Source organism: Equus caballus, chromosome 4, assembly GCF_041296265.1.
Source record: "Equus caballus isolate H_3958 breed thoroughbred chromosome 4, TB-T2T, whole genome shotgun sequence".
NCBI classification, from domain to species: domain Eukaryota; kingdom Metazoa; phylum Chordata; class Mammalia; order Perissodactyla; family Equidae; genus Equus; species Equus caballus.
In genome coordinates this window covers 68,773,214-68,795,354 of record NC_091687.1, presented here as the reverse complement: position 1 = coordinate 68,795,354, position 22,141 = coordinate 68,773,214, and the positions used below count along the sequence as shown (strand labels likewise).

The window sequence follows — 22,141 nt, the reverse complement described above, 5'->3', positions numbered from 1 at the left end:
TCCAAACCCTCAAAGAAAATGGATGGAAAATGGAGATCGAGAGTGTGATGGTTGATTTTATGTGTCACCTTAACTGTGTCATGGGGTGCAGGGATATTTGGTTAAACATTATTTCTGGGTGTTTCTCTAAGAGTGCTTCCGGATGAGATTAACATTTGAATTGATAGACTAAGAAAAGCTAATTGTTCTCCCCGATGTAGGTGGACCTATTCAATCCACTGAAGGCCTGAATAGAACAAAGAGGCTGAGTGAGAGAGAATTCACTGTCTCTGCTTGACTGTCTTCTCCTGCCTTCAGACTCAGACATGGACTGCAATTACACTGTCGGTTCTCCTAGGTCTGCAGATCTTAGGACTTCTCAGTTTCATAATCATATGAGCCCATTCCTTATAATAAATCTCTTTACATATATATCTATCTCCTATTTCTCTGGAGAACCCAGACTAACACCCACATACACAGGTAAACCTTTCTAGGGTTGACTAGACATGCACATCTGCTCTCCTACTTTCTTGCCACATTCTCTCCACCCTACTTTTCTCTCTTTCTCACCCATAGGACTTTTCCTCAGAGAAGTCAGGCCTCCTTGACTATCTGCTTGCAGGCACCAACTTTCCTTCATAAGTGTTTGACTGACACAGGTTTTTTCCCCCAAGATTTTGGTAATGTATTAAAGGGGAGTGATTAAAACACAAAGACCACTGAACATTCTGGGCTCTGGTGGTTAACCCTGGCATTGGACCAGAATAGTGGTTCTGGGGCATGGAGGGGCAAAATTGCCTTTTGGAAGCATTTGGAAAATGTGTCTGTGTTTGTGTGTGTGTGTGTGTGTGAGAGGGGTTCTGTTTTTTCCAGGGATACCAGGCGTCCTGCATAATGCAGGCAGTCCCAGCCATGTCCCATGCATCTTTGAATGCCCAACTGGATATTTACATAGAAGAGATGCCTATTTATAACCACTCCACGCTAGAAACCGAACTCTATTATAGATGTGAACACAAATATTTTTAATAAATACTGAATCTTCCAGAAATGCAATTCCCTTGCAAATGGAGGAAAGAGTACTTTGTTTAATGTGGGACTTTACCAGGGTTTTTTCACTTGCTCAGAAAATCAATCACTGACAGCAAGAATGCTTGTTTTTTATGTCTTCATGAGAACACACCGTATTGGTTTTTATCTGTAGCTATAACTACAGTCTGGGTGTAAGTATCTGACTATTTCATTATTCTTCTGAGATAGCTGTGTCCAATGATTTGCACATTGGAATCTGTATTGTCTTAGTCTAAACGATTTTCTTTCCATTCCTCCTTTATACAGTCCTCCTTTTAGGCAGTATATTCATCTTTTAAGAATTATGTTAAGTAGATAGTATTATGTACGCATTTCATTTCAGGATGATAAAAGGGCATTACAAAATATTTGTTATAGAGAGGGCCGATTTGGTCTGATTGGGCTCTTGACACTGGCTGACCCTCTCGTGGGCATCCCTGCTTTCTGACTAAAAGGACCCCCAGGGCCTGGGCATATGTTTCCTGATTACAAAGGGTTATGCTGGCTCAGGAACACACGTATAAGATACATTTCCTGACTCAACCTCCAGGGGATGTGTATCTGTGCTTCTGATTGTCTGGGAAGGCTAGGGAGTCTTTGATCTACTTCAGAAGCCTCTAGGAAAGGATTGTGAGCCCTGGTGGGTGGCATCTGCTTTGTCCCCAGGTCTGCCCGCAGTGTTGTTTTGTGCCTATATTCTGCCGGCTGAGTCACACTGCATGCGGTGTGTTTGGCATTTTTCAGTTGCATTTTAGAAAGGTGAAATTGACTGCTTTTGTGATTTGACACGCAGCTTACATGAGAGCTCTGCTTTCTCAGAGCTCCGAAGAGCTGCAAGAGGAATAGGGAGGGGCAGCATTTGAGCTAAGGAAAAAGGAATAGCACAAATCCCTTTCCTTTCTGCATATCCTCATTCATTCATTCATTTAACAAATATTAATTAAGCACTTAGTGGGTGTGGGACCCTATTTAAGGGCTTGGTGATAATACTGTAAGGGACACAAAAGCAAAACTCATTGCTCTCATGGATTTATTACTCCAGCAGTGGAGACAGATATAAGCAAATCAATAGATATCCAATAATGTCAGGTAGAAGTAAGAATATGAAGAAAAATAAGGTAGGGTAAAGACTAGAAGAAGGCTATTTAAGACTTGTCAAGGAGGCCTTTCTGAGGAGGTGGCATTGTTGGAAAACAAAATGATGGAAGGAGGGGCCGGCTCCGTGGCCAAGTGGTTAAGTTTGCCCGCTCCGCTGCAGCGGCCCAGGGTTCGGATCCTGGGTACTGACATGGCACCGCTCATCAGGCCACGTTGAGGCAGCGTCCCACATCCCACAAGTAGAAGGACACGCAACTCAGATATACAACCGTGTACAGGGGAGGTTTAGGGAGATAAAACAGAAAAAAAAAAAGATTGGCAACAGTTGTTAGCCCAGGTGCCAATCTTTGGGAAAAAAAAAAAAAAGTGTTGGAAAGAGTAAGCCATGTAAGCCATGCTAGCACCTGAAGTCAGAGCATTCCAGGTTGGGGGGAATAGTGTAACCTTCTTGAGGTGTGAACAAGTTGACATTTTGAAGAAATAGCAAGAAGACCAGTGTGACTGGTATGGAATAATCAAGGAGGAGAGCAATGGGAATGGGCTGGAGACTTGGCTGGTTGACAGATGACACCAGCCTCGTAAGGCATGCTAAAAAGGTAGGATTTTATTCCCACATAATAGGAAGATATAGATAGGTTTGCAAGGTAGTGATAGCATCTGATTTACATTTTTAAAAGATCACATTGGCTGTTTTGCAGAAAAGGAATAAGAGTATACCAGTTGTAATGTTCCAGGCAGAAGCTGGTGGAAACTTTGACCAAGACAGTAGTAGTTGTAGAGATGCTGAGAAATGGTTAGATTTGAGATCTGTTTTGCAGGTAAAGCCTCCAGGCTTTGCTGATGAACTAGACACGTGGGATGTGAGAGGAATAGAATAATGACTGACAGATGATCCTCAGGTTTTTGGTGTGGATGCTGGGTGAAAGATGGTATCATTTGCTGAAATGGAGACAGCAACAGGAAGAAGTGTTCCTTTGCAGTGGGTGGGAGAACATGCTAAGACTTCCGGTTTAACGTGCTGAGTATGAGAAGCTTCCTAGAAATACAAATACTGATCTCAAGTAGGAATAGATACAATTTCTAAGCAAAGGAAGTGTTCTAAGAAGGAGTGACTGATGAAAGTCAAGACGAAGACTGAGAATTGACATTTGGCATTTTGGAGGTTGTGGTAACCTTAATAAGGGTGGTTTTACTGGAGTAACAGGAAAGATAGCTAATAGAAAGAGCCTCCAAAGAATGGGAGTTGAAGAGTGGAGGAGATGTGCTAGAAAAAAGGGTGGTGAACTGCGTCTGTTACCAGGAGATTTCATCAAGGGAGCTGTAATAATATGTTTACGTGCGTATGATCCAGTCAAGGGGCACATTTGCGGGGGAGAGGAGATATCTGAAGGAGCAAAATTCTTGAATAAGCAGAAAGGATGGGATTCAGGGCTCCAGCAAGCATTTTGGACTTAGAAAGAAGCAGTGTTAGTTTATCCACAGTAATTGGAGAAAAGACTGAGCACATGGTGGAGATGCAGATAGGTTGATGGACATGAAAGTGGGAGAATGGGAAGTTCTATTCTGATATAGTATTTTCTTAGTGAAATACAAAGGAAGGTCATTAGCTAAGAGGGTATAAAAGAGAGAAAGTTTTGAAAGGTTGAGAATAACAAACACACACCAATCTGACACATATTAGGTGTTCTAGAAATGCCTTTTTTTCCCCCCTAAGATGAGGTGACTTTATGGGTCTTAAGAGCAGAGAGGAAGGAAAAGGAAAGGAAAGAAGACAGGAGGGTAGGGGAGAAGACAAAGCGGCCACAGGGAGGGATCTATAGTGACCCTGAAATTAAATATCCAGAAGAAATGAAATGCCACTTCTGTCTCATGAACTTTAGCCCTGGAGGAGAGTATGCCTTAAAGAAAGTAACTGGTTCAACTAGGTGATGATGAGCATCAGCTTTAGCTAGTCATGTCCTAATCAGATTTTCTCCAAATTATCCACCCCATGGCCTTGGTGGGCAACTATGTTCATAAAGAGAGAGATTAGGAGTCAAATGTGGGCCCTTGAAGGAGCCACAGTTGGACCGACAAGTTCCACACATTCCACTCCAATCAGACAAAGGTAGAAGTGTGCGTAGACAAATTCCTTTTTATGTGGGCTCTCTGCCACCAGGTCCTAGGTACAGGTTTGCTTTTGGAATTTTCACACAGTTCTGTGACAGAAGGAGGGACATTACTTACCAAGAATGATGACGATGCTATACTTGATGGCCTTGATTTTTGCCTTCGAGATGAGCCCTCGGTTGTAGCTGGTGCACAGCTTTCCATCTGTAGATACAAAAAGGGAACGGTAAAATGGAGAGCTCTTTCTGTCAATAGGAATGTCTCAGGGTAGACTCGTGGCTGTCAGGAGATCACTTATATCTTGCTCACCTACGCCCAGGAGGACCCCTTGGACATTTTCAGAGTAAAGATGGCTCTGGGCTGGATACTGGAAACTGCTCAGTTTGCAGCTTAATATAAAATGCAATGCATTGGGACATCCAGTCTCTCTCAAGAGGCTTGGTTGAATGCCCTGAATCAGCTGAAGCTCGAATTAGCCATGTGACCACAGAGGAGGATGCTGAGATACCCATCTGGTCACTTGAGCAGCCTAGGGCAAAGCCATTTTCTTAGAATGGTTACCCCAGACTACTCATTCATCTAACTCAGAAACTCCACTCTCAATAAAACCTCAAGCCAGGGATATTCAAAAACATCCTGTCCCAAACAGGAGCCTGGATATAACTTTAATTCTATGTGGGCTGTTGTTTGATGGTAAACACATGAGGGGTAAATATAAGAATCCATGAGAATATAACCTTGATGGAGTCAAGGACTTTGTTTTCTTCAATGCTGTATCCTTTAAACTTAGTGTGTGATTAATAAATATTTGTTGAATGAATTAATATAAACCTCTCTCTAGTAAGGAAGTAGTGGTAAAATAAAAGTTGATTAAAGTGGGCAGAATTCAGTGCAACAGCTCTTATTAAAAGGAGTGGATAGATAGCAAATTTGGGGATGGAGTTATTGGACACCATGGAAGAGTCTTTACTGTCAGGACTTCTGCCAGGCAATGTGGTGCCTCTGTGAAGATTGGGAAAAGTTGCCCTCCCTCTGGATGCGTGCAGCCTTGCCCCAGAGTGCATCCTCAGTGAGGGAAGCATGGACGGGATGCCAGTCCCACGTACCCTCAGCCAGGTGGCATTGATTAGGGCTTAGTGGGCACAATCCTAGTGGTGGCTCAGGTCAGAGGGCCGCTCAGGGCATCCAAGTCATACGGGGAAGAGAGATTGTACACTAGAGTCCAAATGCTGTCCTCACTTGTCCTTGCTACATTGTTTGAAATTTACATTTGAAATTTACTTTAATCCCCATGGAGAGTGGTCTGAAGTTTACCTTTGCACTATTTATTCTATCTTCTCTCCAATCCGATCCAGCACAATCCCACAAGCACAGCCATCTGCTAAGAGACAAGGACCAAACTAAATAGGCTAACACAGAGTTCCTGTTCTCCAGGAACTTTCAGTCTACAAGGAAAGATCACACACTCTTCCCAAGTCTGGTTCAGATGAGAGAGACGCAAACCAATTACGAACAGAGAAGACAGTCGACCGCCTACTACCATGCTGGGGAGATGCAGAGATTCCAAAGATGGAGCCGAGGGTGTGGGTATGGGATTGGGAAAGATGTGTGAAGCAGAGGGAATGTCTTCAGCCAAGACATGGAAACAAGAAAATGTAGGATGTGTTTGGACCATGGTGAGTCATCTCATTTGGCTGGAGCCTGAAAGGGATTTGGGTTGGAAGGTGAGGAGAAGAACTGAAGCCAAAGTGGGAAGACCTTGAATGTCTTTGTGAGGAGTTAGGGCTGAATTTCTGAGGCAGCCACGAGCCACTGAAGCTTCTGAATGTTTTCACAGTGTGAACATTTACTCACTGGAGAGGACAAACTGTTACCAGGAATAATAGGAATAGGGGCTTTTTATGTGCAGTGAACTGAAATGCTAATTATAATTGATTTTTTATTTCTTAATGGTTACGCTGTAAGGCCACTCTTAGTCACTATGTATATGTTAGGGCCTTCAAATTATTCCACGCATTTCACAGAACCACAAAACTTTAGTGGTGTAAGGAAGCAAATGCTTCAGAAGCATTTATAGCACTGGTTCTCAACTGGGGGCAATATTGCCCCCTGGGGTTACATTTGGCAGTGTCAGGACACATTTTTGGTTGTCACGGCAGGAGGGAGGGGGTGCTACTGGCCTCTAGTGTGTAGAGACCAGAAATACCGCTAAACATCCTTCAAAGCACAGGACAGTCCCCATAAAAAAGAATTATTCAGTGCAAAACATTGGTAGTGCAAGGTTGGAAAAGCTCTGATTTCCAGGGTGGTATCTTGTCAAGGATACAGGCTTCAGGGTCCCACCTGAACACACCCTCTGCTCTACCGATTACCAGCTGTGTACCTTAGGCAAATTGCCTACCATTCCCAGCCTCAGTTTCCCAATTCAAAAACGAGGCATAAAACATCAAATTCACAGAGTTATTTTGAGGATTATTGTATTTTGAGGATGTATTCAAGATGCCAAGTCCCATGCTGAGAATGTCAATTCCAATATTAGTTGGGATGAATGAGGTTTTAACATTATTTCAGGGGGAACATGAGCTGCCTTTATGGAAGTGAACAGAAGGTATTGCTACATTTAGATAGTCTACTATACAATGTTATCTATATATAGGACTTATATACATCAAAAAATGATCAGAGTGAGATTATACCCATGGGAGGCAAGTAAAAAAGGCAGCGGACCGAATTGCATCCTTTCAAAGTATCCCCATTTGCTGGAGTCACAGCTGGCTCCTAAACAGTATGGCCCTGAAGACTTTGTTGGTTTTTCAGAAAAGTTCTCAAGAATGACATTTGTGCTCTGGAATCTGTTTAAAATGGAAACTTGCAGTACTTTCCACAGGGCAACTGGGTGACAATATAATTAACTACCTGCCCTTCGATCTCCCAATGAGATCAGTGTAAAGCGTCCTTAATCTGACCACTCTAGGAAATGCACAGCCTCCCGCTTCTAAAGATGGCTCTTCAAAGAGAGCTGAGCTACAAAATGCTGGTAATTCTCCTTTATTGGGAGATAAAAGGATTATTTCTACTCAGGCTTGGCGCTGAGCTGGAGTGAAAAGCAATTAAATTCAGCCGTCACTGTGCATTAATAGCCGGGATAGCGTAGGGGCGGCAGGTCCTTTAGCTTCAGGGCTAGAAGCAGCGTGCTGCTTTAGGCTGTTTCAGTTCAAGGATGCATCCCTAGTGGGGGTCCAAGCTAGAAATTCAGTCTCCAAGTGGTCAGTTCCTGCTCCTTACCTGCCCCACCCTCCACGCCCCTTGCAGAGCCACTGGGAACCCATTCTTCTCAGGGGCTGAGCACCTGAAGGGGGAGCAACTGGTATCTTGGGATTTTAAATGAAGCGGAATTTATTCCTGGGGGGATATTCCTGAGGAGCCATCTGTGGACCTATAATGAGTGCAGATGATTTGTTTGTTAACAAGGAAGTCTACATGGTAATATTTTAAAATAAATATTTTTCCATGTGTTGGGAACTTTGTGTAGTTTTGGTTGATTTTAAAAATTAAACGTTTTTAGCAGTTATGCCTGATTTCTAAAATTTTTAAATTTGAAATTCATTTTTGATTGATTATTGATGGCCTCTTTATTTACAAATATAACCTGAATGTTAAATATTTTTAGTGTATTGGGTCTCATCTGCTTAGCTGTGGGACTTTGGCCATTTCTTTCCCTTTGTTTTTTTTTTTGAGCCTCTAACAAACCAGAGGTCACCGCTAGATACGAGGAGGTATGACCTAACACCTGACACACAGCCTTTTCTGTTCCTTTGTTCCTCAGCTCCTCGGCCCAGGTGAAACCTGACAGGCCTAAAATAATTGTGGCAGAGACTGGTTAGCTGTCCACCAAATCCTTCCCTTTTCCCTCAGGGCACACAGCTAGACTACATTTCCCAGCCTCCCTTTCAGCAGGGTGTAGTCATGTGACTAAGTTCTGCCTATGGGAACATGGGAAGAATCCACATATACCAGTGCCAGACCTGGCTCAGATAAACCACCTGAGTAATCCTCCACTCTCTATTCCCCGTGCTCCTTCCTCCTGGATGTTGATGCCGAGGGATACTGTAGTAGCCATCTGTTAAGCATGGCAGAGTCTCCATCTGCTTGCATTTCTGAATGACTGCATGGAGCAGTACTCTTTCCTTTTAACTTTACCATCAATTGGACTTTGAGCAAGAAACAAATTTCTATATTTTTAAGGCAACTGTATTTTGGGGTTACTCTGTTATAGCTGCTAGTGTTTCCTTAACTAAAGCAGAAATTGGTACTTCATATACAGTTCTGTCACAACAAAATTCTAAATCATGTGGCATTGACCTAGTGGGCAGGCAGCAGGTGGCAATGAAACTGATATTGGAAGCTGGGACACGGGAGATCCATTTGATAGAAGTGCCACATATGATTCCTAGGAAGGCAGATTGTGTGCCTACTGAGCCTGGAGCCCAGGAGACAAGATTGGTGTAGTAGTTAGGGCTCTCCAGAGAAACAGAACAAATAGGAATACATATGGATAAATATAAGAGGAAATTTATTATAGGAATTGGCTCACACAGTTATGGAGGCTGAGAAGTCCTAGAGTCTGCTCACTGCAAGCTGGAGAACCAGGAAAGCTGTGGTGCAATTCAGTCTAAGTCCAAATGCGAGAGAACCAGAGGAGATGATGGAGCAAGTCTAAGACCAAAGGCTGGAGAATCAGGCAGCCAGTGGCGTAAATCCTGGTCCTAGTCCAAAGACCCAAGAACCAGGAATGCTGATGTCTGAGGGCAGGAGGAGAGGGTGTCCCAGCTCAAGCAAATTTGTCCTTCCTTTGGCTTTTTGTTCTATTCAGGCCCTCAATGAATTGGATGATGTCCACCAAGATTGGTGAGGACGATCTTCTTTACTTAGTCTACTGATTCAAATGCTTCCGGAAATGCCCTCCAGACACACCCAGAAATAATGTTTTACCAGCTCTCTAGGCATCCCTTAGCCCAGTCAAGTTGACACGTAAAATTAACCATCACACTTGGTAAACAGAATGTTAATAATGTGTGCTGATTGCTACCAGCTGTGTTTATTTAGCAAGGTATTAGACAAAAGAGATGAACTCAGACAAGATTTGGTTGGCTTGTGAAAAAAGAGAAAGGAAATTAAACTCCTAAACTTTGAGATCCTGTAGAGTTGCAAGTGTCAATTGCTTCTAGCTTCTAATAGTACTAGCTACATACTTTGCGCGGCCCAGTGCAAAACGAGAACGCAGGCAGAGCATTAAAGGAAACATGTACCCTTTATAAGTGTACAGTCGTATGTCAATGAAACTGCTGGCCCTGGTCCCCAGGTTAAGTCATAACGTTGAGAAGTTTTAACCAGCAAAGATCCATTGAGAATCATTCCTGAGGCAAAGATCAGATAAGGATGTGGCCTCCCACCTGTTGTTTCAGATGGTCTCAAGCTAGCTTCCATTAAGTTGAGAGACAGGGATTGGGTGAGGAAGCAAAGAAACAAGTTAGACCTGAGAATTATATTAAGAAAGGCTTTTTGGATATGGTGCTGGCGCATGAAACTGATTGGAAGTGAATGGATCGGAAACCTACTAAGTTTTTGAGGAAGGATATTGCCAAATAAACCATGAGTTTTATATCTTTGTCAACTCTTAGACATATCAGACTTTAAAATTTTTACCAATCCTGTGGGTGGAGAATTGTATCTAATTGAATTTAAATATGCACTTTCCTGACTATAAAATGAGGTTGAGGATTTACTTTTGGTTATTCCTATTTTCCCTTCTGTGAAAAGCCTGTTTGTATCTTGCCCATTTCTTTTCTATTTATCTTCTTTCAAAAATCTTTTTTTAAAATTGATTTTTAGGAGCTCTTCATCTATTCTAGGTATATGTGTTGCAAATAGCTTCTGCCACTTTGTGACTTGATTTTTTAAATATTACAGAGTCAAATTTATTTGGTTTTGTCTATGGACTGAGGTAAAGATTCAATTTCATTTCTTTCCCTAAGATCTTCTGACATATATCAAGGTCTCATCCATATGTAGCTCTGCTTTGGGGCTGTTTATTTTCTATTAATCTATTGTATTGTGTCAATATCACACTTTATTAATCACTCTGACTTCATGATAAATATTAATATTTAGTACAGTAGACTTCCACTACCTTGTTCCACTTCTCCAAGAGTGCCTTCCTGGCTATTCCTGGCTCTTAAAATTTTCGTGTATATTTTAAAATTGGCTTTTCAAGCTCAATAAAATGTCCCATTTCAATTTTGATTGGAACTGCATTAATCTGTAGATCCGCTGGGGAGAACTGACATCTGCATAGTATTGAATCTTACTGTCCACGAACATGCTACAAGCTTCGTTTATTTGTGTCTTTATAGTTTTTCCCATAAAGTTCTTTACGTCTTTTGCTAAATGCACTTATCTGTAGAGAAGCCATTTTACCCACATTTACTGATGAAGACAGGTACTGAGAGCAGTTAATGGGCTTATCTTAAATTCATTTTGCTAGACGTGAATAGGACTCTAACTCAGATCTTAATCCAAAGCTTTTTTCTCCTCCTCATTCTGCCTCATTTAATTTGAAACATGTAGTTTGGGTATAGCATGGATCTTATCACATCTTCCAAGTCATCGTGGCCAGATGCAGTTGCGTCCAGATGTGTTACACTTAGTCTATTCCAGGGTGCACCTCGCAGTCTCCTGCTGCCATGCAGGGGGTGCTCTCTTTTACAAGTGGATACCCCTGGGCATCAAGGGCATGCTCATTTATGAAATGGAAACCTCATCTCCTCTATCTCTTGCTCTCCACACTTATTTGTGGAAAAGTCTTTTGATCATTTTTTTAAATAGTTCTCTTTTTTTTCTTTCTGTCAGCCTTTGAGGGGGAGAAAATAGACATATTTGCTAGTAAGAAGAGTGGTTCTTAAACTAATTATGGCTTGAATTTTGCAGCCTGTGTTTACAAAGTGAGCTTCTGTTCACACTAATCATTGCTGATGTCCCCTTGTTGATGAGCAATAATCCTGGCGTGCTCACACCATTGGAGATCTGTTTACCAGCCAACTCCAGAGCTGCCTGGCTGTAACGACAGATAGGAAATCAAACGAGTTCCATTAATGAATAAGATACAGAGAGCATATGGGCTTTGGAGACTACCATTGCCCCGCATTCCAGAAGAGGGTCACTGATGGTGACATAAAGATACAGATAACTAAAAAATAGGTGTAATGGAGATATAAACTTGCACTAAAGAATAAAAACTGACTGAGGCCATTTCCACCTTTGGGGAGGGATTATGGTATACTGTGTATCGGAGGGAAGACACATCTCTATGTGGCTTTGTTCTATTTTAGAGACCAGAGAATGGGGAAAACCAAGAGTGCAGGGACTGGAAAATCCAATAGCAGAGAGGTATGGGGGACTCTGGAGAGAGACAGGGGCCCAATCACAGTGGTGAAAGGCCTGCTGAGAAGAGGGAGTGGGAGATACCCTCGGTGGTGGGGTAGCTGACAGAATGTGGAAACCTTCTATCACCTCTGGCAACATTTGCTCTATTCACTCTTGTGAGTGGTGAACTCAAGGAAAATGAGGAGGATTCCATCGTTCGTTGGACCAGGAGCACAGGGAACAGAGAGAGCTGTGGGAGGTGAGATAGTGAGGGCGAGAGCTCAGAGGGGCAGGCAGGGAGAGACACACCAACTTCCTGGAACTGGTGAAAACCTGAGGACAGGGGTTTAAAGCAATCTGATTCAAATGTCAAAGTACAGGAAGACCTCAACCTACCTAAACAAAATTGGGCCCTGCACCTACCAGTAGTGGTCTCCTTTAAGATTTTAAATACATTAAAACAAAGCACTTCAGGAGATGAGACTGGGATAGTGCTCTGAAGGCAAACTCTAGAAGGAATGAGGTAGAAAAAAAAGCCATGCCCCAAATCTCAAGTTTGGGTTTTTTAATTAAAAAAATTTTTTTTTTCACTTTGAACTCTTTTTTTCAGTCATTCACCATGTCCCTTTCTGTAATGTCCTTCCTTCTGAGAGGCAGCCTGATGCAGGGGAGAAATCATAGGCTTCCTGGTCAATCATCTGTGCCTTTGAATTCTGGCTGTGTCATGTGCTACCTATGAAAGCAAGCAAATTGCTTAACCTTCGAGCTTGTCTTGCATTTGTAAAAGATAGATGATAATACCAGCTTGCAGGGCTGTGTGAGGATTCAGGGAGATAAAGTGTGGGAGGGATCTAGTGAAGTGGCTGACAGGAGATGCTTTGTCTGTCCCTCTGTCTGTCAGTCTGTGTTGACAGACTGAACAAACAAATGGATGATGGCCAGACCAGACATAAAAATAGAACTCTGACCCACACTCTGCAACAACCAGTCCAGGAACACAACACATTATCAACAGCCAGACCAGGAAGCCAAGCAACTATGTACAAGTCAGACTTGTAGGAAGTCAGACCTCTATCTCTATCACACAGTCCTGTAACAATCTATCCCAAATACTCAAGACCTGATTAGTAACTGACAGAGACTTTAATTTTTGTCCCTGCTTTCAACTTAAAACCAACAAGAGAAAAAGCCAAATTCACACCCCTAACAGTCACATAGAATGCCGTGGTTCTACTTAGCCAGCCTACAGCTTCTCATGCCACAGCCACTAACCAGGGCACATCTGCAGCCTTCCCCTGTTTCCACTATAAAGATTTCCACTCCTGTGCCTGCATTTGAATCTCTGCCAAAATGCAAGTGATGGTGGCTGACTCTCTTGCTGTAGCAAGCTCTAAATAAATATCCTTTTTCTATTCTATTTTGGTTGGTCTTTGTTTATTTCCACAGTGTCTTATTTTTTCTGATTCTCCTCCTGCTATGGACTGAATTTTTGTGTTCTCTCAAAATTTATGTTAAAGCCCTAATTCCCAATATGATGGTATTCAGAGATGGGGCCTTTGGAAGGTAATTACAGTTAGATGAGGTCATGAGGGTGGGGACCTTATGATGGGACTAGTTCCCTTATAAGAAGAGACACCAGAGAGCTTTCTCTCTCTCTGCCGTATGAAGACCCAGCAAGAGGGTGGAGGCAGACGTCTTTAAACCAGGAAGAGAGCTCTCACCTGGAACAGAATTGACCAGCACCTTAATCTTGGACTTCCCAGCCTCTAGAACTGTGATAGAATAAGTTTCTGTTGTTTAATTCACTCAGTCTATGGTACTTGGTTATGGAAGCCTGAACGGGCAAAGACATTCCCCTTTTCTCTTTGATGCCCTTCCAACCCAAAGCTCTGGACCTTCCAAAACCCTCTGGTCCCATCACACTTGGTCTGTTCATCACCAAACGAGGCGTGCACTCTGTTAAGGGATAACTTGATCAATATGTTGCTTGTATAGTGCACATTACTCAGCCTAGGTGACAAATGTACTTCTCCTGGGCTCTCCTAGAGATAGTACCTTGACAAAGAAGGACTGACTCCATTGGTGGGAATTTCACGCCTCATGGAAGGCTCGGCATGTAGAGCCTATCTATATATCAGGATATATCTGATCTTGGTCAATACCCATTCACTGAGCATGTAAGTTTTGAAAGTTTAAAGATTCATAGATTCAAGAACTATGTGTATATATATATAGAGAGAGAGTCTCAGTCTTGGGTCTCTTGGGGTCCAAGCATGAAGTTTACACAGGGAAGTGCATTGAAAGTGTACTTTTTGTGGGGACTGAGTGATGATTTTTTAAAAAAATGAATATCTCGTTTATACAGCTAGCATAATAATGGCTATTTACCCAGGCTAAAGGGCCACTAGGCTACTATTTCATATTATACAACTTATGTAATTGTAGAAAATTTTAACACACAGAGAGGTGGAAAGAAAAAAAAAGAAAAGAAAAATCAACTATAATTCTACCACTCAAAGATAATCACTATAACATTTGGTATTTGTCCTGACTTTCTCTCTCGCTCGTTGTCTTTCTATCCATCCATCCATTCAGCTATCATCTATCTGTACATACACATACATATTCTAATGTATATTATATATTCACATATTTATAAAAACGATATCATACTTTTTTCTCCTTCTTAATATAATACTTTGTAGACATCTTTCTATTGCAATAAGTATACTATACAATAATTCTTATAGCTGTAATATCTCATTATATGGCTATGCAATTATTATGCTCAATCCATCATTATAGGGTATTCAGAACTTTTTCATTTTTTCCTGATTATAAACAATGTTCTTATATTTTCTTTATTTTCTGTTTCTCTCTTTCATATAAACCTCTAATCAGAAGTTTACTTCCTTATAGCATAAGAGATAGGAATCTAAGCGTATTTATTTCCAAATTGCTGGGCAGTTCTCTCAATATTAGTTATTGAACTATCTCTATTTCCCTATCAGTTTGCAATACTTCATCACACCCTAAATTCCCAAGGTTTCCTTTAGAGTTTCTGTTGTGTTCTATTCTCCTGTTTGTATAACTCTATGATAGGGATACCCTCTTCAACAATTATAGTATTTAATGTATTTATTTGATATCTGATAGAGGAAGGAAGCTCTCATCTATTTTTTTTTCAGACAAATATTCTGACTTTGACCAGAGACACTCACAATGAATAAAATGAATACATTTGTGTTTATCCTCTCTGATCGCTCTTTCTTTTCTAGAAAAAAAGCAGGGTGAGGAGATTACACGAGCACGAAGCAGGCACAAGGATCTGTGTGGAGGCCAGAATGAGTCACAAGCTGAGTGATAGGTTCTTCACAGGTGAAAAATTTCCAAGCAGCCAGTGCACACTTCTGGGTTACTCTCATCACTCAACGTGAAAGTCAGCCGCCTGTGACTGTCTCCTACTAGACTAGGGGTTGTCAAACCTCATCACACATTAAAATCATCCAAAGAGCTTTTCAAGTAACGATGCCCAGACCCCATTCCAGACTGAGTGAATCAAAATCTCTCAGGCAGTGGTGTCGAGGCACTGGTGCATTTGCAAAGCTCCCCAGGCAATGCTATTGTGCAGCCAGGGCTGAGACCCAATGCACGAGACTGTACACTTCCTGTACTCAAGACCTGTGCTATTTCTCCACTTGGGATTCCCAGTCCTTTGTCCCACTCCTGATGTGTGGAGGAACACAGCAGAACTGAACCGAACTCAGATGAAGCCACTAAGACTCATACATCTCTACTAGTTCTCCGAGGGAAAGGGACATAGATTATTAGTGCCCAACAGTACTTGTGAGTCCTCTTGACTTTCTCACAGCCACACTGGAAGAAGTAGCTCTAAGAGGGAGGAGAACGATCTCCCTCTTGGCCCAGTAAAGATCTCAGTTCAAAGTCTGAAATTAAGAGGACTTGGAGAAACTCTGGTCTGTCCTCTCATTTTAACCACTCGGAGCTCAGAGAGCTTAAATGACTTTGCAAGGTGGCATAGCTCTTCGTGGCACGTCTGGAACTGGAACCCTCTCTTCTCATCCCAGATATCTGTGTTGTACCTTGCTGCCCTGTGTGAGTCCGTGTGGGTGAGTATGTATACATGTGTGCCTATGAGCATATAAGAAGGTGGATGTGTGACTGGGTGTGTGAATGCGTGCATTTGTGCATGTGGGCCTGTGTTGTGTGTGTATGTGTGTACAAGGAATAGCAGGAAGCATGGAACCTGAGCAGAGCTAGATCCCTCCTACAGAAGTAGTCACATTATAATAAATAGAAAATCAGGAGCCTTTTCTCCTCTCTTTCCGGCAGTTGGTTTGCTGTGTTATCTCCGTGTTGACCTCAGTCCGGTCCAGCAGTGTTTGCCTGGGAAGCAGGGTAGGCTTCCAAGTGTCAGCACCAGCCGTGCAGGAGGTGCTCTGCGCTCAGGTTTACTGAAATGGAATTCGGGGACCGGCTATAGCAGTGATCTCTGACTGGGTCTGGTGTGAGTTGGTGTGTTGGGACAGTGGGGAAAGCATGGACCGTGCCTTGACTGACTTAGAGTCCAGCATTGCTCTCTGGATAGATGGCAGTTTTCTCCATCTGTAAATTCAAGTCCAATAGAAGTGGCTATCCTCGTGTTTTGCTGCATGTGTGGTGTCCTCCTCAGTCAGTCCTCTCTTTTCATCACAATGTCCTCCAGGGTGCTTCTTGGCCAGGCCTGAGAGACTTGGATCTTGGCTCAAGGCCTGCTTCAGGGGACTCTGTGCTGAGACAGCTTAGCCAGGCCCAAAGTCCCTCTTCCTTCTTCCAGTTTTCAGGGAGGCCGCCTGGAGAAGGCAGAGCCTGCCCAGGACAGCCTTTGATGGGTCTGATCTGCGAGCTGGGCCCTGACGTAACAGAGCGGGCTTGTTAGATCCAGAAAACCTAAGCTCATATTTTCAAGGAAAAACCTCTGCAGAAACAAAATCAGCCAAGAGTTGAGTGGGGCAATGCAGAGTGGAGGCTTACCTGAGCAGTTGGAAATCACCGTCTCACTGGCTTTGCTTTTAGTCCAAATAGTTCGGATCACAATGGCATAGATGACGCTGTGGAAAGGACCAAAGGTGATATTAAAATGGCTGATGGATCCCTACTGTGAGGACACAGGGAGAGGATGGCTCCCGCCTCCCTGATTGTGAGGTATGGATGAGCGTCTCTCAACCCCGCCTGCCCCCTACACTTGCTGATTATAGAATCACAGCCGGTCAAAACCAAGAGGCACCATAAAGATCAGCGGATGCAGCTACTTGTTGTTGTTGTTGTTGTTGAGGAAGGTTCATCCTGAGCTAACATCTGTGCCAATCTTTCTCTACTTTATATGTGGGTTGCCACCACAGCATGGCTGACAAACAGTGTAGGTCCATGCCAGGCAACGGAACCCATGAACCTGGGCTGCCAAAGCAGAGTGCACTGAATTTAACTACTAGGCCACAGAGCTGGACCCAGCTACTTGTTTTTCACATGAGGAGGCTAAGACTGGTGAAGTTAAAGGATTTCTGTAAGATAATTCAAGTGGTGAGAGATATAGCTGAGATCAGAATCCAAATACAGGATTTGGAGTCAGAAAGATTTAGATTTGTAACCAGTTCTTCTACTTGCTGGTTGTGTGACCTTGACTTTAGACTGTTTTTATTGTGGCCCCATGATTCCTGCCTCTGGTGTTCATACCTTCATGTGATCCTCTCCCCTTGAGTGTGGCGGGACCTGTGACTTGCTTGTAATCAATGCATTGGGTGAAGGTGAGGGGATGGATGCCTGTGGTTACATAAGAGTGTAGCTCCTGTCTCGCTAGTGTCTCTCTCCGTTGTTGGCTTGGAAGAAGCAAGCTGCCATGAGTCCTACAGTCCCAGGAGATTAATTCTCAAGAACCAGTGGGAGCTGAGAAGAAGATCTTTCTCCAGTTGAGCCTCTGATGGCACCCCAGACACATTGATGGCTGCCTTGTCTGAGCAAATGAATCGGGTAAGCCATTTCCAGACTCCTGACTCTCAGAAACTATGAGATAATTAAGGTATAATGGTTTAAGTCACCAGGTTCATGAAATTTGTTATCCAGCAATAGATAACTAATACACTTAGTAATTTGAGCTGAATGTTTGTGTCGTTCCAAAATTCATATCTTGAAATCCTAATGCCCAATATGATGATGTTTGGAGGTGGGGCCTTTGGGAGATGATTAGGTCATGAGGGTAGACCCCTCACAAATGGGATTAGTGTCCTCGTAAGAAGAGACCTGGCAGAGCTCCCAAGCCCCTTCCACTATGTAAGGATTCAACAAGAAGTCTAACCCCTCACAAATGGGATTAGTGTCCTCATAAGAAGAGACCCGGCAGAGCTCCCAAGCCCCTTCCACTATGTAAGGATTCAACAAGAAGTCTGCAACCTCAACAAGGGCCCTCACCCAGCCGTGATCTCAGACTTCCAGCCTCCAGAACTGGGAGAAATCAATTTCTGTTATTTACAAGGCACCTATTCTGTAGTATTTCGTCATAATAGCCTGAATGGACTAAGACATTGGGCCTCAGTTGAGACCGTAAAATGGAGTTAATCATACAAACCTCTTAAGAGTCTTTTAGAGATCAAACGTGACATTTAATGTGCCAAGCACAGTGCTTGAAAATTAGCAGAGACTCAATAAATGTCATTTTCCTTACCTTCTTCTTTCTCCATTTTTCACATCATATCACATCTACTCTTGATATAATCTCTGTCTAACAGGAAAATGCATTAATGATTCAAAAGCATCAGCAAATTTTGTATCTTACGTTCTCTTTGATAAATATAAAAATTTATATCCTTTAAAAATGTTATTTGACATTTTGAATATATTAAGTACTTCGACTAAAAACTTTGGGAGAAAGTACCGCTTTGTTTTAAAACTGCATAGACTTCGCTCTTGAGAGTCACTGGTTTAAAACAGGGCTCTAGTCTGCAGTAGCTGACAAAGCACTAATTGCTTTTAATAATGTTTAGAATATAACAATGAATGACTGTGGTAAACCCTCTGCTCCTGTTGCTTTTCCCTTTCTTGCTCAGTGAACCCCTCCAAGGGCTCCAGGAAAGCTTGGGGCCTTTTTGTGGTATCCTTGCTCCTTCTCATATACCTGCCCGGGGACTTTTCTGGAATTTGTATGTCTACGTTAAGGAAAAAATGAGAAAAACATTACTAGGCGCCTGTTCTTTACTCTAAGTTAAGTATCTGTTATAGCAGGAAACTTTTCTTCCAGGGAAATGAAATACGAAGCAAGGTTACAACCACCTTGAAGCATTAATTGTGTATTATCAATGCACTCCCAGTGCTTAATTGATCAATAATTCAAATATTTATTGACCATCAACCATACGCATAATAGAAAATGAAGAAAAGTCTAATGTGTTAGGGGTTTGGGCCTATGTGGCCCCCACCTCATGTGCTTAGGACCATCAGGCAAGTGGAAAGCCAGTTCCAGCTTCACTGGTAGCTGGGAAAACCCAGGTGCCCCCTTCATTTATTATCCAAATCAAGGGCTTCTCAGAGTGTAACATCATGCATCAGAGAGACCTCTGAATTATATTGGCCTCCTTTCTCCTCCCTCTCATTTCTTTCATCCAGTTAATCAGCAAGTTCTGTGGATTGCCCCCTTGATATCTCCATAATTTGTACCTTCCTCTCCATTCCTGCTCTTCAGCATCAGTTCGGAAACTTACAATCTCTTTTGTATATTTTGATGATTTTTTTTATTGTGGTAACATAAACATAACATAAAATTTCCCATTCCAATCATTTTTAAGTGTCCAGTTCAGGGGCATTAAGCACATTTACAATGTTGTGCACATCACCATCATCCCTCTCCAGAACTTTCTCATCTTCCCCAACGGAAACTCTGTACCCATTAAATGCAAAAATATGGAAAGCTTCATGAACTTGTGTGTCATCCTTATGCAGGAGCCATGCTAATCTTCTCTGTATTGTTCCAGTTTTAACATATGCGCTGATGAAGGGAGCACCCCTTATAATCTCTTGCCTGATTATTCCATAATCTTCGAGCACTCTGCTACCATCTCGAATGCCCAGGCTGCCATCTCAACTGGAGGTCTAGGACAGACAGCCATTCCCTGACGTAAAACCCCACCAGTGCCTCCACTTTCCTGTAAGATAATATCCAGTCTCTTAAGCAGGACATCTGAAGCCTCCCACAACCTTCCTGGCCTTCTTCACCTTGAACATCATCACCCTGCTTATAATCATTTATTATGCAAGTAATGTATGATTACAATGGAGTAGAATGCTGTGAAGATAAAATGTGGGGTGATGCAAGAGTATGTAATAGGGACCCTGACTGGTTCCGGGGGTCAGGGAAGCCTTCCCAGAGGAGGTGAAATTTCAGCTAAGATCTGAACGATAAAATAGTTTTTTAAATGCAGATGGGGGTGATCATTCAGGCAGGGGGAGCAGCATATGCAAAGGCACAGAGGCAGGATGGAGCATGGCACATGTGAAGAACTTAGAGAAAGACAGTGTGGCTGAAGCATGTGCATAGACAGTTTGTGTGGCCTAAGAGGAGGATGGAGAGTGAGGCAAGGACCAGATCATGCATGGCCTTGTGTGTGGGGTTAAAGGTTTTGAACTTTATCCTGAAACAATGGAAATCCACTGAAGGGCTTAAGCAGGAAAGTGAAATGAAACATTTTCTTTCAAAGATCAGACATTCTTCAGTATATTTAATCTGTTTCTATGCGTAGGTATATGCTGGGATAGAAATTGAACAGTCCTGGAAGGGTATACAAGAAATTCTTAACAGTGCCACTTCTGAGGAGTGGGACAGGGAGGGAAGTGGGAGGAAGATTTTTACTTTTTATTTCGTACTCTTTTGTATGATTAGCAATTTCCCAAATAAAAATGATGGCCCTGGCTGTGGTGTGGAGCAGAGATTGAAAAGGCTAAAGAGTGGATAGGAAGTCATTTAATTAGACTGAGTGAAAGATGGCGATAGTCATGGGAGTGTCTACCGACTCAATTGTCTTTGCATTTTATTCCATCTCTTTGTGAAATGACTACGGTAGCGTGGCCTGAAGATAGGGAAGAGAGAATATGCTCTGGAAGCAATCTGAGCCATTTGGTTTAGGAATCCTGAAAGAGAAACAAGAGTCGTGTGCCCCACTTCTCACCCCAGTATCCATGAGGGCATGGTCAGGAGGGAAGCGGGCAGTATTGAGCCCTGCAGTATGCCAGTCTCTCTCTAAAGCACTTTACATCCTTGTCTCATTAACTTCATCAGTTAACATGGTAATGGGCACTGTGTGGTAAATGCTTAATACATATTGATTGTCAGTTTTATTTCACACAAGTTCTTACTTTATGATTTCATATATGAACTATGGGCAGAGGACTTTATTGCCCCCATTTTATGGATAACAAGGGTGAGGTCCATGACTAGAGAGTGTCAGAGATGAGATTCAAATCAAGGTCTGTTGGCCACCAAAGCTCTGATGTGATGTTGATAGTGACAGTGGTAGCGTCTTGCTCACTATAACAGTCAACCAAGAATTATTCCAAGCCCTTAGTGGAAATTATCTCATTTACTCTCTACAACTACTTTATAGGGTCGATGCTAGTATTATTTCCATTTGCTAGATGGGAAGACTTCAACTTTGAGAGGTTCAGTAACTTGTCTGAGTTTAAAAAGCTGGAGGATGGCAGAGGTGTACCATAGTCTGGATCCTCTGACTTCAAAGGCTTGTTAACCAGCATATGATGTTGTCTCACAGCAAGGAGGGTGCACAATTTCCTCTGGGGCATGTATTTGGGCTACATGTGGTTTATATGTTTCTATTTACTTCCTGAATGCCCTCTTTGATTCCTAGATCCCCCCCTGCTATGGATCCCATAGGACTCTCTATACTCTGCCATAACGCTCATTACATTGTGTTGTAACTTCTCTCTTAATTGGTTGCCTTCTCTGTTATACAGGAAGATCCCTGAACCCAGACACTATGTATGTCTTGCCATTTCTCTATCTCCCTAGCCTGGACCAGTGTCTGGCAGAGTATATGTGCCCTACAGGTATTTCTGGGAATGATGAATGAGTGGAAAGAGGCATAAAGGGTCAGGGTCTCAGAAGCATATCTGTGTGTAGTTGGGCTCAGGGAGATGTGAAGGCAGACACAACTTTTGGGGAAAATGTAGTAATAGCTTGGTACTTAAGAAGCTAAGAAAAACTTAAAGTCCTGATATATACAGTCTATTGGTATCAGGTTCAGTGGGCTCTCAGGACACAGAAAGCCAATCAAAGGGATGCCCTTAGTGATTCACTTGGTACCACTGAATTAACTGACATTTCCTAAAGGTCAGAGTTTACTCTGATGACTTCAGAAGTTCAGATAAATTCACTGATGTCTGGAACCAGTAAGTATGG

The 22,141-nt window shown here is 42.6% G+C and overlaps 1 protein-coding gene, 1 long non-coding RNA gene and 1 other non-coding gene across 4 annotated transcripts in view; 1 reads left to right on the top strand and 2 right to left on the bottom strand.

Moving 5' to 3' along the window:
• LOC138923800 (uncharacterized) overlaps window positions 1-7,782 on the top strand; it is a 29,363-nt gene extending 21,581 nt beyond the window's left edge. The window contains exon 7 of one of the 2 annotated variants that reach the window (XR_011437929.1): window positions 5,695-7,782. This is a non-coding gene — a long non-coding RNA (uncharacterized lncRNA). The remainder of the gene's footprint in view (window positions 1-5,694) is intronic. The other variant, XR_011437930.1, reaches the window with a different exon arrangement.
• The window catches only part of NPSR1 (neuropeptide S receptor 1), a 152,750-nt gene that overhangs the window by 3,649 nt on the left and 126,960 nt on the right, over window positions 1-22,141 (bottom strand). The window contains exons 6-7 of the mRNA XM_001501056.6: window positions 16,717-16,793; window positions 4,378-4,464 (exon numbers count right to left, since the gene is read on the bottom strand). Coding sequence (XP_001501106.2) covers window positions 4,378-4,464; window positions 16,717-16,793 — 164 coding nt within the window. The remainder of the gene's footprint in view (window positions 1-4,377; window positions 4,465-16,716; window positions 16,794-22,141) is intronic.
• On the bottom strand, window positions 19,627-19,733 carry LOC111773329 (U6 spliceosomal RNA). The gene has a single exon (XR_002807713.2). It is a non-coding gene; the product is annotated as a U6 spliceosomal RNA (small nuclear RNA).